Genomic DNA, 16421 nt, shown 5'->3' on the forward strand with positions numbered 1-16421 from the left:
ACCTCAGCCACAGCAATTTCTTGCTCAACACATCTCCAAAGGCAAGGGAAACAAAAGCAAAAATGAACTACTAGGACCTCATCAAGATAAATTCTGCACTGCAAAGGAAACAATCAACAAAACTAAAAGGCAACTGAAGGAATGGGAAAAGATATTTGCAAATGACATCAGATAAAGGGTTAGTATCCAAAATCTACAAAGAACTTACCAAACCCAATACCCAAAAAACAAATAATCCAGTGAAGAAATGGGCAGAAGACATGAATACACACTTTTCCAAAGAAGTCATCCAGATGGCCAACAGACACATGAAAAGATGCTCAATGTCACTCATCATCAGGGAAATACAAATCAAAACCACACTGAAACACAATCTCACACCAGTCAGAGTGGCTAAAATGAACAACTCAGGAAACACCGATGTGGAGAAATAGGAACCCTCTTGCATTGTTGGTGGGAATGCAAACTGGTGCAGCCACTCCGGAAAACAGTGTGGAGGTTCCTCAAAAAAATTAAAAATAGAACTACCCTACGACCCAGCAATAGCACTACTAGAAATTTATCCAAAGGATACAGGAGTTCTGATTCATAGAGGCACATATATCCCAATGTTTCTAGCAGCACTTTCAACAATAGCCAAATTATGCAAAGAGCTAAATGTCCATCAAGGGATGAATGGATAAAGAAGATGTGGTTTATATATACAATGGAATACTACTTGGCAATGAGAAAGAATGAAATCATGCTATTTGCAGCAATGTGGATGGAACTGGAAGGTATTATGCTAAGTGAAATAAGTCAGTCAGAGATAGACAGATATCGTATGTTTTCACTCATCTGTGGATCTTGAGAAACTTAACAAAAGACCATGGGGGGAGGGAAGGGGAAAAAATAGTTACAAACAGAGAGGGAGGGAGGCAAACCGTAAGAGACTCTTAAATACAGGGGCGCGTGGGTGGCTCAGTCCGTTAGGCGTCCGACTTCGGCTCAGGTCATGATCTCACAGTTTGTGGGTTCAAGCCCCGTGTTGGGCTCTGTGCTGACAGCTGAGAGCCTGGAGCCTGCTTCAGATTCTGTGTCTCCCTCTCTCTCTGTTCCTCTCCCACTCATGCTGTCTCTGTCTCTCAAAAATAAAATAAAACATTAAAAAAAATTTTTTTAAAGAGACTCTTAAATACAGAGAACTGAGGGTTGATGGGAGGTGGGGGAGAGGGGAAAGTGGGTATGAGCACTGAGGAGGGTAACTGGGTGTTATATGTAAGCCATGAGTCACAGGAATCTATTCTCAAAACCAAGAACACACTATATACACTGTATGTTAGCCAATTTGACAATAAATTACATTAAAAAAAAGAAAGACTGTGAAATAGAAAATCTGTATATTGGTCTCTGCCCCCAGTTCCTGGCTCCTAGAACCCTTATAATTTTCTAACCAATACGAATCCTAGAAGCATCTCTTGTTCTAATATTTGGTCTTTGACCCCATCAACACAGGGATCACAAAACCCTTGAAAATTCCTAAGTGATAAGAGCACTAAGAGCATTGTTATTTCTAAAGAAGTGACCTTGGGTGGGCTCCTGTAAGGCTCCTGAAGGGACTGGTCACCAGAAAGACCAAGCCAGGATTAGATGCTTGGGATTTTCAGCCCCATCCCCCCCCCCCCAATCCCACTTCTCTAGTGAACAGAGGGGTTGAAAATGCTGCTAATTGATCATGGCTACATGAGGAAGCTTCCATAAAATCCCAATAGTATGGGGTTTGCAAAGATTCCAGGTGGGTGAACACATCCACACAGGTGGGGCAGTTCACCAGGGACAGAAGCTCCTGCACTCAGGGCCCTCCCAGACCTCACCCAATGTATCTCTTCATCTGGCTGTTCATCTGTGCTCTTCATCACAGCCTTTAATAAACTGGTGAGTGTAAATGTTTCCTTGAGGTTTGTGAGCCTCTCTAGTAAATTACTCAAACCTGAGCAGAGAGTCACGGGAACCTCCAATTTGCAGCCAAATCCGACAGATGGCATGGGCAACCTGGGGATCCACTACTTGCAATTGGCATCTGAAATAGGAGGGTAGGGAGGGCAGTCTTAGGGGAATGAGCTTTACCCTGTGGAATCTGATGCTATCTTCAGGCAGTGTCAGGATTGAGTTGAACTGTAGGATACCCAGCTGGTGTCGCAGAGAACTGCTTTGGTGTCGGTAAAAATCCCCACACATCAGGTGACCAGAAATGAAGTGTTCTGTTTGAACAGCTAAGGACACGCACAGGAAAGAAACACAGTAGGGAAGAACTGCAGGATTTTTCTTTACAAAGATATACCGTCCTTCCAAGATATCAGTTAATATCACAGAACTCCGTTTCTGTATGAGACATTGACCTAGTATTTCGTCAGTGACTAGGCAAACGCAGGCTGCTGTGTGTTTTTTTTTCCTAAACAGAGTCAATCCTAAGTGTTTTCTGTACACAACCACTGATCTGAACAAACAGATGGTGGTTATTACTCCCCACTCAAAGAAGTCAATCAGGGCTTCAAATCTGTCTTTATAAGAATTTTTTAAAAATTTTTTATGATTATTTTTGAGAGAGAGGAACAAAGCACAAGTCAGGGAGGGGCAGAGAGAGAGAGGACACAGAATCCAAAGTAGGTTCCAGGCTCCGAGCTGTCAGCACAGAGCCTGACACAGGGCTCAAACCCACAGACTGCAAGATCATGACCTAAGCCAAAGTCAGACACTTAACTTGCTGGGCCACCCAGGTGCTCCCGTCTTTATAAGAATTACTGAAATGAGATGTTTGCAAACTGCCTGGCAAAGCTTTTGGAAAAGAATGTAAACTTTAAGCATTATCATCACATAGAGCTAGCTGATGAACAATTCATTCTGAAATATACAAACAGTAAGAAAATATAATTGCTCTAATTCACCCCTCATAACTAGTATGAAAAAGAATGCAGGTGATCTATAGCAGAGTATTACTATTAAAAAAAAAGAAAAAAAAAAAAAAAAGGCAAGGGAGCCTGGGTAGCTCAATCGATTCAACGTCCAAGTCTTGATTTCAGCTCAGGTCATAATCCCAGGTCATGGGATTGAGCTCCACTTTGGGCTTGGTGCTGAGCATGGATCCTGCTTGGGATTGTCTCTCTGTCTCTGTCTCTGTCTCTGTCTCTCTCCTCTCTCCTCTCTCTCTCTCTCCCTCCCTCCCTTTCTCCCTCTCCTCTCTCTCCCTCTCCCTCTCTCCCTCTCTCTCTCCCTCCTCCACCTCTGTCCCTCTCCTCAACTCCATGTGCTCTCTCTCTTAAACAAACAAACATTACCATAAACCACATTGTAAAAGAATTCCCATGTTGGTAAGAGTTTGTAGTAGGAAAAGATGGTTTCTTTCCTTCAGAAGGCAAAGAATTTGTTTCCAAAAAAAAATGCTCTAGAAGTAACATTTGATCTACTTTATACAAAACCAATTGTCAGTTGTATTGTTGTTGTCCAAAAGTAAGGGAACCTTTAGCCTCCAATCAATGAAGCTAGACTATCTAGCTGCTTTCTAACTTTCTTAGAGAACAGATTTTCTTAGGTAAGACTCTCCAGAAAGGAGAGTCTCAGAAATCCCCCAAGAAGTAATGTCTGTTGCACACATGAACAGACAACCTAAAAAGGGCATTCGATTGAGGTCTTTTCTAAGACACGTTAATAGGAAAAAAAATTTTTTTTCTCTTACAAGGTTAAATAAAAAGCTAGTATAAAAAAATCAATATTTGAGATTTTCTGAATATTTGTTAGGAGCTAACCAGTTAGCTTTATAAATAAGTGGAATCCAACTAAATTAAAGTTCAGATATGGTTGAAATTTACCCATGTTATCCAAGAAAAATTAATACACTTCAAACTCCTGAAGCTTCCACTGAAGACTGTCTGTGAAGCAGTGTAGCATCATGGCTAGACAGATCAGGTCCTCGGCCAATGCCTACCCTCACTGCTTCCTAGCTGTGGAACATTCCGACTCAATAACCCAACCTCTCAGCTTCCCTGTCCTTAAATGAAGTTAACAGCTTTCTTTCCCATCAGGTCTCCAATCAACTGAGATCATACAAGTACGGAGCAGGTGTCCACCATCCAGGAAAGCTGCTGTGCCAGGCTTCCCAGCTGCATCTCCTGCACTCCCCCTCAAGTACCCTCCAACTCCCCCCTCACAAGTCTGTAGGCCTTGATCATCTTTCCCCAGATCTCACTCACTCTCTCTCTTCTACCCTTTCCAAGAGTTAAGCTTTATCCTGCAGTAACCATCGCACCCACACACCAAACCCTGGGATTCCTTTCAAGACCCAGCTCAAACATAAATTCTCTCAAGCCCAAATGAACACTACCTCCTACAAAAGCCCCCTAATTCCCACAGATTAACGCTTCTCTACCAGGCTGCATCCAATCACCTGGGGAATAAAAAATAAAAAAAATTAAAAACAAAATCCTCCTGGAGCCTGGGCCATGCTGACTTTGTCAGTCTGAGGTGTGGCCCAGGCACTACCCATGGAAGTGACCTCTTATGCTGAGATTCCATGCTTCTCCTCAAGCACTTTATACTTTGTTTTAATTACATACAAACTGTACTTAAACTATAAACTCTTGGAAACCTAGATCAGTATTTGATTTATAGCCCTCAAATATCCACAGGAACTGTGGCTTGAACTAACAGGTGGGTCAACTATATGTTAAACACAGAGGTAAACAGAATTTCAGTACTCCTAAAATATAGGATTCAAAAGTATGGTTTAAAACAAAAACCTAACAACACCTAAAAAACTAACCTATATTTCAACAGATCTTAAAGTCTACTTATGTGAACTAGCCAATGTATAAGAAATAACTTATCCCCAAAACAGAAGAAGCATCATTAAAACAAAGCAGGCACAGGACTAATCACGTCTGGTTTCACAGATGGTCCTTCCCATCCATCTCCCAGAGTTCCCTGAATGGGTCATGCTCCCTCATGCTTCAATTCCCTGAATATACACTACAACGTCTTACCACATTCTTCATCTGGGTTACTAACTAATTGGGGAAACACCTTCTATGATGGAAAGCCTCCCCTTAGGTCAAAATCCTAGTTGAATGGCCCTCTTCTGTACTCTCCAGACACTTGGTAACATAGCACCTGACAAAACAAATTAATACTTTGCTTCTCTAGTTCCCTGTCCAGTTCTGGGAGGACCAAAAGGCTCTGTTCATGGTAACTCCATCATCTTAGATAATGTATGGCACTTAGGAAGCATTCAATCAATGTTGAATAAATGAAATCAAAAAGGCCTTCAGTTTGTTCATCTGTAAAAAGGAGTTGATATCCAAGGTCTCTTCCAGCTTCACATTCTATTACAATAATGGTTCAATTTTAAAAAAGTGAAAATTACATATAATAAAGACTTAGATCCATGTTTGGAGTGGAATAATTTCTAAATCATAATATCACAAGTCACTCATTTATATAAGATTTTCTTTGTACATCATTTTAAGCCTGGGGAACCTGGGTGGCTCAGTCTGTTAAGCACCTGCCTTCGGCTCAGGTCATGATCTCAGTTTGTGAGTTCAAGCCCTGCATCGCGCTCTCTGTTGTCAGTGCAGAGCCCACTTTAGATCCTTTGTCCCCATCTCTCTCCCCCTCACCCCCTCATAAATAAATTAATTAATAACTTAGTATTTAAGCTTAAGACAATAAATTGCTGTTACGTTACTATGTTTAGAGAAATTTCTCTTCAAAAAGGATTAAGCGTTCATTAGCAATCCAGCAACCCGAATTTTAATATGAAGTAATACATCATTAAAACTTTTTTTTTCGTGTTTATTTATTTTTGAGAGAGAAAGAGAGACATATCATAAGCAGGAGAGGGCAGAAAGAGAGAAACAGAATCCGAACTAGGCTCCAGGCTCGGAGCTGTCCGCACAGAGTCCGAAGCAGGGCTCAAACTCACAAACCCTGAGACTGTGACCTGAGCTGAAGTCCAACGCTTAACAGACTGAGCCACCCAGATGCCCCATACATCATTTTAAATCAGTAGTTAAAGAACTGTACATTTTTACATTTTGAGGCTTAAGTGGTAGTAGATGGGTACCACTAGCTAATAGTCATTACCTAAGAGAATACTCAGCCCAGAATAGAATGCATATTAAAGAACATATGAGTAAGTAATCCTCACGTACTGGCCTGATTCCTTTCAACCTCAAACAGAGCTACTATTCAAAATAGTCATCTCTGCAATAAAGATGTACAAAAATAGAGATTTAGCTTTGGAATGCAATTTTTTTTTTATTAGTTGTTCAAGACAACAATATCCAAGATGCTGGTAAATTATTTCAAATACAATAAAAATATTTTTGTGAGGACTTGGCTTGGAATCTACTGGGAAGTTATCACCGACCTAACCTCAACTATTCTTTGTACTAACAGATGACTAGCTACCCAAACTAAACTTTAAATATTTATTTGGAAAGTTTTCTTTGATTACGACAAAGTTAAAGTCCTTGATCTACATTAACTGTATAAATGATTAAATCACCTGATAATTAGACATAAACAACTGTATACAGTAATAATTATTCCAACTTTATTTTACAGATGGAAGCAAAATATAATGCAATCCCAACTATTTTTTAAAGTTTATTCATTTAAGTAATCTCTACACTTTACACTGGCCTTCCTCCAACTCACAACCCGGAGATCAAGAGCCACATGATCCACTGATTGAACCAGCCAGGAAACACTACAATTCCCAATATTTTTAAACAAGCCAAAATAACTTTTCTGTTTTTTTTTTTCTTTTACCTTGATAGCTTTCTCTATTTTTAACTTGCAGGAACGTTGTAGTTTTCGCAGGTGCCCCATTTTATGTCATTAGCACTCATGTACCATATTATGAGAAAATGGCTCTAGATCTTACTCTGTAATAATCAATTACCTTGGTCTTGAATCCTTTCAGTAATGCCAAGGATAAACTCAAAATATTAAAATCCCTTTCAGTAATTCTGAGGCAAGACTTGCCCAATGACCTGATCAACCTGCAAGAGTGACAGAAGCTTGACTACTCTGTAAAAAACCTTATTTTGATACTCACAGATGTGGGACACCTTTAAAAAAAAAATCAAACAGGAAACTTAAAAAGATTTTACTAGAAGTATGTTCTCTTCCATGCCTTTTTTAAAAATGCCATTGCATTATAACAAGTAATATTAACAAGAATATCTGGGTGCAAGGACACCAAGCTGCAAGTACACTAAAGTGCATCGAGATCAGAAAAGTGTTTCCATCTCTTACAGTTTCTGAAAATACGAGGTTTTGATATAAAGCAAGTGTCATTTTAAAAACAGATAAACTTAAAGAGACGAAATACAACCACAACTCAGTGGTTGAATTAAGATGGCTGTTGAGGGAAACTTGTTTTTTACGTCTAAAGTTACTCCTACCTGTGATGTGAGCAAGAAAACTGACTCTTCTAACGTTGTCTATATAGACAGAAACACTCCCAAAATAAGACAGGTGCTTTACAAACACACCTAGTTTTAACTAGAACTAGCTCAGGCTTCTCCACGCCCGGTCCTACGTTCAAGAACCAGAACAACTAAATTTATCCACCACGGTAACAAAGTGATTCTGAAGTGCTGATGTCTTCAGGGAAAGACCAAGAGAGAAAACTTAGCCATGTAGAACTTCGTGAGAAAACTTGCTCAGCTTCTAGTTTTGGGTCTGAAATTATCCCAAGAGAGTTCTTAAATCCTTTAAGTTTTCCCAATTAACCACTCACGCCACCCCACCTTTCGTACACATTAGATGACAAAAGTCCGCGGGACTCTCAGAAGCAAAACCTCGAAAGCGCAAAGAACACCCGGAAAGGGGGGGAAATTCCACGGCCAATAACTCTCCCCGCCACCACCGACCGCCCATGTCGCACATCACGCTGCAGCGAGGCAAACACTCACCCACCGCTCGCCCAGGAGACACAAACCTGGGTGTTTCAAAATCTGAAGCGCGGTACGCTGCTCACTCTCCTGGGAGGTCTCTTACCCGCCGCACCCCCTCCCCACCTTAGAGATACCTCCCCAGCATGCTGGGCGCTGCCATTTTGACAAGAAAGGGGGCCTTGCTATCAAGGCCCTTAGCCGGTCGTCCTGAGCAGAGCCTAAGAACCAGGGAGTCCCTCACCTGTCGCCTCAGCGCCCCCTACAACCCATCCCTATGCTCAGAAAGTTCCCTGTACAGGGGGTCCACAGACAGAGAGCCGTAAAGTAAAGGCAACCTGGAAAGCCCGCTCGGCCTCTCAGGCAGCGCGGAGGGCGGCCCCAGCGCAAGGGGCGGGTCATCTGCGGCCGAAGGCGGGGCGTCGACCCACCGCGCTCCTGGTAACCGTGGCAACGAGGCGTTGGGCCTTGCAGAGATAGCACTGGGAGCTGCAATATGAGACTAAATGTACCCGCCACGACCTAGGCAGTTCTCGAAGGCGCTCCTTGACGGGCAACGCGCACTCAATGCTAGAGCCTCCGCCCTGCGTCCCTCCCCAGGCTCAGACCTTCCCCTGTGGCCGTCCCCCTTCTTCCCCCTCAGCTGCTGCACGCCTCCTTCCAGGCGCGGGCAGAGAATGGCAACGCCTCCCTGTCGGCACCTCCCCCTTAAGCTGCCCGAAGCCCGCCTGCGCCCGCCTCCCCAGCGGCGCGCGACGCCCAGCGCCCCGAGGTGCGGGCCGGTGTTCTCCTAGGTCGAGGTGCGGCCCGCTAGCGAGACCGAACCCCACTGTATTTTCTTTTATTTCATTTCACTCAAGGTTTTGCACAGACTGAAGTTTTGTGGGTTAGGTTAAACTCGGGACCTCCTCAAAAAGGACCTTTTTTTTTTTCTTTCAAAATGGCAGCCTCCAGCCGCGCACAAGTGTTAGATCTGTACCGGGCGATGCTGAGAGAAAGCAAGCATTTCAGCGCCTACAATTACAGGTGACCCAGTGGGCGGCGAGGGCCGGGAGGTCCGGGGTGCGGGGAGCTCCTGTCCCGCGCCGGAGGCTTTGGAATGGGGATGCAAAGGCTCCGCCGCCGAAAAACGTGCCCCTGTCGGACCAGCGTAGCTCTCTGAAACCTTCATGGAAGAGCAGGGGGCTTGCCCTTTATTGTATTAAAGAATAGGTTCAAATATTGTGAAGTTTTCCCCCAAATCGAATACCGTGGTTCTCTGGGAGTGTGGTTACTAGTGTGTTTCTGTGGACGTGGAAACTGCAAGGGTTCAAGCTAGGACCCGTTTGTCGCATGTGTAGAGCTTCAGGATTGGAAGAGTTGATAGTGGAAGTAAGCAGTCAGTAGCACATGTCCGCAAGCTGAAGACTCGCTCTAGCCACTTCTTTAATAATAGCCTACGTGTCTTAACTAGCTTTCTTGGTTGCAAGAATCAGAATCAAATCACTCCTACTTAGGGCACTGGCTTTGCAGAGGGGGTCGGGCGAGGGCAGGGTTTGTAAAGGAAATTGAAGTAGCGGTAAAGGAACGAAAGTCTCACAATCTTCCAGGAGCTGAAACGTTTCCCTTGGCCTCATAAAATGGGGATACAGCCTTAAAAATCTTAGTAGCAGAAGGATGAGAGTCTAAACTTACATCCCTCAATGTGTTGCACGACTTTCTCCGTGCCTGCCCCTTCCTCATATATGCTCTTGAGTTCCTTATACTCTTCATATATTTTTTTGGTCTACCTCCCAGCCTCTGCTTCCTTTTTTGCTTCCTTATAACTTCTGACCCATCGTTACTGTATGGATTCTGTCTCTGCGTCCTTTCAGATTTGATGTTTCCTACCAACTACCTGATCCTGTCTGAGTATGAGACATATTTAGACGAGATCTGACTTTGGGTGATTGGCCAGGCCAAGCGTCCTAGGAGAGAGCCTATCCTTGGAAAGATCTGGTTAGATAGGCGCCACCCTCCCAGTGAGTATATGAGCTGTGAGGCCCTATAAGTAGACCCAGTACAATGTAGGTTATAGGAACACTAAACCTCTCAAGCAGTGGCTAATTTTTAGATACCTGCATGGTAAAGGTATTCATCCTATAAATTTGAGAACATCTGGACCATACCAGTGAGACCAAATTTACCCAGTCAAATGGCTGAAAGAAACATTTCATGAGAGACCGTGGTTTCACTTAATGGCTTTGCCTTTGGAAGGTAAGGTTTATAAATATCAGGAATACTGGTAGAATTTTTAACAAAAAATTAACCTAGTACTTAGCACCAAGACTTCACCAAGTCTATTGAAGAAACCCACAAAATATGCAAGTGAATAAATGGTAACCAGTTATTTACATTACATTCTGGAAGAAGATATTTTGTCATTTAAGTTTACTGAGCATAAGCAAGAATTAGGAATAGGCACACAGGTCACACACTGAAGAGACAGCAGCAGGGATAGGGTAGATGAGAAAGCACATTGTGGAAAAGTCAAGTACGAGCCCTCAGAGAATATATAACCTTCAACAAGTCGCTCAACCTTAGTATTTCAATTTTCTTGTTTGTAAAATTAGCCTGTTGGACTAGGTAATCTCTAAGGACTCTTACATTTCTAAAAATCCATTCAGAAATGATTTATGAGCCAGGTGGTGAAATGTACACTTGAGGCAAAGTTTTATCCAGTGAATAAATGCCAAGTCAACAGGAGTAAACTGCAGGAAAATCATTCAAAGCTCATAGGCAGAAAATTGGAAATGAGTTTCTGTATGAGCCACTGTAAAGTAATAGACAATTAGAAAGTAGTTGCTCGAATTATACTTTGAGTAATGCTTTTGAACCAAATTTATTAAATACATGTAAATGTATTAACGGTAGGGATCTGGTAATCATTTTACACTTTCTTGAAATCATGGACCTAAAACCTGAGATTCCTACCAGTATGTCTAAGATAATAAATGTACTTTTTACAAAATAATGTTCTTCTTGTATATTAAGGCTATGTCTTGTGAATTTCAAAGACATCCCCTTCCCCCTTGTAAAGTTCTTTCTATTGTCTTTAAACATTCTTTAAACAGTCTTGTCTTGAGTTCATCCTCTTTTGAGATTCAGCTCAATCATGACCTTCTCAGGACAGAGGTTTTCCTAATTTCCCTCATCCACAACCCCACCTCCATCTAAACAGGTCCTTTTCCTAAGTGTCATTTTACTTCAGTGCTTCCAAAAACTTTGCCTCTGCCATACCAAAACCTAGATATAGAAAGATGAGAGCTTTGGGCTCAGCAAGGCCCATCAGTGGCTTTTTTAACAGACCTTTGTGGGACACAGTTATAGAAACCATTTTTGCAAACTGTGTTAAGTGCTGTGATGGGCACGCACAGGAGATAGAATCAAGAATATATTGGATCAAAGGCATAAACCAGCATAGTATGTTCAGATAACAACAAACAGCAGAAGACTGTTTAATTTCTGAAGAGTTAAGTGTGATTCATGAGGTGACAGAGGATGAGACTAAGGTTAGAAAGGGCCACATACATATTCAAGGACCTAGGCACCATGCCTTGGACATGGACTTTATTCTTAGCTAACAGGCAACCAATAAAGCATTTTAAACCAGAGAGAGACATGGCCAGATTTACGTTTTAGGGAGATCACTGGCAGTAGTGTAGAAGATAATTTTGAGAGCTAGATACACGGACACCAAATGGAAGTTCATTACAGCGGTGCTGAGGAGAGATTAGGGTCTTAATGAAGGCAGGAATAGTGGATGATAGAGAAAAAAAGGCATTTTAATATAGGATAAAATTGTTAGAACGCTATGAATGATTGGATTCAGGAAGAAGGAAGAGAATCCAAGCAGAGTCTAGAATCACAACCAGGCTGCTAGTTAAGAGGAGGCACAGAAAGATTAAGTGTAAAGTTCTGCCATTAACTGACTTACAGAAATAGCTGGTCTTATGACAAGAAGACTCCTAAATACATCTTAGGACATCTTGAGTAAATGTCATCTGATGTGCAGCAAAGGCAGTTATGCACAAGCATCTACAGCTCAGGGGAGCAAACAGGGCCAGAGTTACTATAATCACTTATTTGCTGTGTGACCCTGGGGAAGTCATTTCACGTCTCTGTTTTGCAGTTTCTTAATCTATAACACAGAGATAATGATTTATTTCTCATACAGTGATAGAGGTTTAAATGAGTTAATACATGTCAAGTGCTTACAATTATGCCTGGCACAGAGTAAGTACCCAGTAAGTGGAATTATTATCTTAAGAGGAATTAAAATCTTGGTATTAGGTGAAATTTCCAGGAAGAGTATTTAGGGCAGTAGCTCTCAACCAGGGGCAATTTTGTTTGACAATGTCTGGATATATTTTTGTTGTCACAGCTTGGGTGGGAGGATGCTGCTAGCATCTAATAGCTAGAGGCCAGGGATGCTGCTAAACACAAGAAATCCCCCCATAATAAAGAATTACCTGGGGCCACCTGGGTGACTCAGTCAGTTGAGTGTCCAGTTGATCTTAGTGAGGTCACGATCTCAGGGTTTGTGAGATCAAGCCCCACATCAGGCTCTGGGCTGATAGCATGGAGCCTGCTTGGGATTCTCTCTCTCAAAAATAAATAAATAAACTTTAAAAACAAATTATCTGTTCCAACATGTCAAACATGCTAAGACTGAGAAATCTTGGTATATGGTGAGAAAATTAGTGGGCTAAGGATGCTGTTCTAGAGAACATCAAAATTTAAGGAATTAGACAATGAAGAGCCACTTACGGACAAAGAAGAGCCACTTAAGGAGACCAAGAAGACATAGTCTAAGGATATGATCCTCAAATTTAATGGTCTCAGGATCCTTTTACATTCTTATATATAACTGAGGACCCCCAAGAGCTTTTTTGTGTGCAGCATAGTTATCAAAATCGTATTAAAAATTAAAACTAAAACATTTTAAAACACCTATCTTTAAACGAAATAATAAACCCATTACACACAAACATAAATAACATTTTTATGAAAAATAACTTTTTCTTCCAAATTAAAAATTAGTGGCAAGAGTGACATTATTCAACAGTTTTGCAAATCTCTTTAACGTTCATCTTAATAAAAGAAGAGTACATTCTTCTATTTGTTTCTGCCTTCAGCCTCTTGCTGTATCGCATGTCATTTAGCCTCTGGGAAATTTCACCATACACTCATAAGAGAGTGAGGAAGAAACAAGCAAATATCTTCTTGATATTGTGAAAATACTTTTCCTGATGAAGCTGCTGAAAGGTCTCAGAGACCCCCAGTGGCCCCTGAGCCACACTTGGATAAGTACTCTAATGTCTAAAAGGGAGAAGAGAACAAGCAGAGAGAGTAGTGTCACAGAAGTCAAGATAGTCACATGTTTGGGGAAAGTGGTTGTGGTCAGGGCCACTTGCTTTAGCAAGGTCTAATAAATAAAGATGGAAATGTGGTCCCTGTTTTGGGGAGTATGGAGATCTCTAGGGACCTTTACCAGAGCAGTGCCAGTGGCTAAGGCAGAACCCAGATTGTGGGGCTTGAGAAGTGAATCAGAAGGAAGTAAACAGCCACAGTGAGTGTAGACCAACCCTCCACTGCAGGAAGTCTGGTTAACGTGATATGGGAGTTTGGATAACTTCGAGAGCGGGGCCGCACAAAAGGTGAGAGGCAGAGTATCTGACAGCATGGTTGGTCCTGGGACTTGAGGGGGAACACTTTCTCATCAGTTAGGGTGAGAGAAGTGACCATGTGGGAAGGTTGGGAAGTTCACATGATTCGTGCCATGCCTGATTGCCAGTGTCTGGATAAACTGGAAAGTAAGTGGATGTTGAGGAAGCACTGTGTTGTCAGATTTATTGTTATACATATCAAATACTATTGTAGTTGTAGGTGTACTTGTCTCAACCATTTGTTCCTTGAATGCCTGTATTCCGTTCCTATCTTATGTCTGTATTTCTAGTGCTTAACACAATAACTGCCTAGTATATACTTACGAATATTTGTTGAAAAGCAAAAGGAAATTGTATTCAGAGGTAATTTTTATCAGCCATTTTGCTATTACACATTAAAAATATTGTAAAATGTGGGGCACCTGGGTGGCCGACCCTAGATTTCAGCTCAGGTCATGATCTCACGGTTTGTGAGTTCAAGCCCCACATCCGGGCTTGAACCGGACCGACCACGTCCGACCCTAGATTTCAGCTCAGGTCATGATCTCACGGTTTGTGAGTTCAAGCCCCACATCCGGGCTCTGTGCTCAGAGTGGAGCCTGCTTTGGATCCAATATCTCCCTCTCTTTGCCCCTCCCCCACTCACGCTTTTCTCTCTCTCTCTCTCTCTCTCTCTCTCTCTCTCTCTCTCAAAAATTTTTTAAATGTTAAATATTTTAAAATGTGAGACAAAGCAAAAATAATGCCCATGTGCTTACCAAACTGAGTGTCAGAACTTCTTTTTTGGTAAATTTTTGAGTATTATATAGTTCCTGTAACACTAAGCACTGTGGTAGGAGCTGCAAATCAAAATTAGCCTCCCATTAATGGTACGAAAATGGTTAAGTACTGTTGACCTTAAAAAACAAAAGAGCCCTTTATTTTACCAGCATAATGAGTTCCTTTGGGAATAGCGGAGGAATTGTGATTCAGGACTTGCAAGCTGTGACAAACTATAGGCCAGCCGGTTTGGAGAACTCAGGAGAGGAACATTACAGAGAAAAAGGAAGAGGTTGGTAGGGGCTGCTTGGAACAAAAGACTGTTGGAGGGTGGCGATGGCTTATTGGCTGAGTCGTGGCAGTTTCTCCTTGGCAGGGCTGTTGCTGGGCAAGGAGAAAACCTTCCTTCCTTCCGCTGGAGTAGCAAAGTGAACTAGACCAAAAGTTCATGGGTGAGCAGTCCCCCTACGGGACTTCTCACCTGCATTTTAAATAAGATTTCCCTTGGGGCGCCTGGTTGGCGCAGTCGGTTAAGCGTCAGACTTCAGCCAGGTCACGATCTCGCGGTCCGTGAGTTCGAGCCCCACGTCCGGCTCTGGGCTGATGGCTCAGAGCCTGGAGCCTGTTTCCCATTCTGTGTCTCCCTCTCTCTCTGCCCCTCCCCCGTTCATGCTCTGTCTCTCTCTGTCCCAAAAATAAATTAAAAAAGTTGAAAAAAAAAATTTTTTTAAATAAGATTTCCCTTCACTAATTTTCATAGTATCATCAGGAGTTTATCAGTAAAGTACAAAGGAGGAAAGGCTGACCTCATAAACCCACCTTAAAAATAGATATCATTAAGAATGCTTTTGACTATAAGTAATAGAAAACCTTTACACAGTACTCAAGTAAAGGGTTTATTCTCACATAGAGAAGATCTGGAGGTATGTAGCTAAACTGATTTAGCTGCTAGATGATAACATGTCTGAGTGTTCCTTTTCCTCTCATGCATATGCCTGATGGTTGTAAATGGCTGTCAAGGTTCCAAATATCATATCTTTATGCAAGGCAAGAAGAAGAAAGAAGGATATCCCAAACAGGAAAGGTAAGTTTTCTTTTCACAAGGAAAGGGTAAACTTGCCTGCAGCCTTTCTAGTGAACTTCTGGTTACAGCACTGACCAGGACTCTGTTACAGTTTTATCACTTGCTGAGCACAAGGCTGGAAAATGAGGATGTAGCTATTCCAGGCTCTGCAGTGGAAGGCAGCAAGAGAAAAGAGTTGGGAATGACTGCTGGGCCAGCCAACACTTGGTGTCTTCCATAGCTGGGGGCATGTAGACACGGGTGGAGGAGCACACCAGGCACAGATGATGAGGTACTGGGGAAGTAAAACACAAGGGCACATCAGAACCAGAGGTAGGTAACTGGCTGAAGCATTGGACTGGAGTTCCATCATAGATGACTTTAAGTGCTCAGCGAAATAGCCAGCAAGTGATAAAATGGGTCAAAAAGGAAAGTAAAGACAGAAAGGATAAACGGCTTGACTAAGGTCTCACAGCTGGTAACTGACAGAATAGGAGCTAAAAAGCTTCCCAGCCCCCAATGCACTGCTATTTCTATGACTCTACGCTTTTCCATGGAAAATTCCTACAACCCCATGCATCCTTGACTTGACCTTCAGAAGTTTTAGAAACATCAATCCAAAGATATTCATTTTCATGGTTTCTTTTACAGCTGAAGTAGCTAAATAGACTCTTTAGTTTCGTGACTGATAAACTGCTAACTTGATAAATGTCAGGTCTCCAGTACTACCTGCTACACAATTGAAGGCAACATTATTGAAGTCCCTGATTGCAGTCTTACCAAATGGACTAAATAATGATTCCTATTTAGTAATCTGTTCTCTTTGAACTAGAAGCTGAGGACATGGAACCTGGAGCTTCTGGACACAGCAGGAACCAAGTAGAGGTTTACTTCACAGGTTTCTATACTCATTGTTGCAGATCTTTTCACATTAACAACCTTTTCTGCCCCATGTGCTACTGATTGATCAAGAATGTA

The 16421-nt window shown here is 42.2% G+C and overlaps 2 protein-coding genes across 16 annotated transcripts in view; one reads left to right on the forward strand and one right to left on the reverse strand.

Annotated features, from left to right (window-relative positions):
• The window catches only part of FARS2 (phenylalanyl-tRNA synthetase 2, mitochondrial), a 537420-nt gene extending 529316 nt beyond the window's left edge, over window positions 1-8104 (reverse strand). For 7 of the 12 annotated variants that reach the window (XM_047858223.1, XM_047858237.1, XM_047858233.1 and 4 more), the window contains exon 1: window positions 7982-8104. The gene's annotated coding sequence lies outside the window, so the exon portion shown is untranslated. Of the gene's footprint in view, window positions 1-7955 lie in introns of all 12 variants that reach the window. The other 5 variants (XM_047858230.1, XM_047858228.1, XM_047858229.1 and 2 more) reach the window with 2 other exon arrangements.
• A 434-nt stretch (window positions 8105-8538) lies between these two features.
• Window positions 8539-16421, forward strand: part of LYRM4 (LYR motif containing 4) — a 172845-nt gene continuing 164962 nt past the window's right edge. The window contains exons 1-2 of one of the 4 annotated variants that reach the window (XM_047860726.1): window positions 8539-8734; window positions 8882-8960. In XM_047860726.1, the coding sequence (XP_047716682.1) occupies window positions 8920-8960 (41 nt within the window). In that variant the 5' untranslated portion in view covers window positions 8539-8734; window positions 8882-8919. Of the gene's footprint in view, window positions 8961-16421 lie in introns of all 4 variants that reach the window. The other 3 variants (XM_047860725.1, XM_047860730.1, XM_047860729.1) reach the window with 3 other exon arrangements.

This window comes from Prionailurus viverrinus, chromosome B2, assembly GCF_022837055.1.
Source record: "Prionailurus viverrinus isolate Anna chromosome B2, UM_Priviv_1.0, whole genome shotgun sequence".
Taxonomy (NCBI): domain Eukaryota; kingdom Metazoa; phylum Chordata; class Mammalia; order Carnivora; family Felidae; genus Prionailurus; species Prionailurus viverrinus.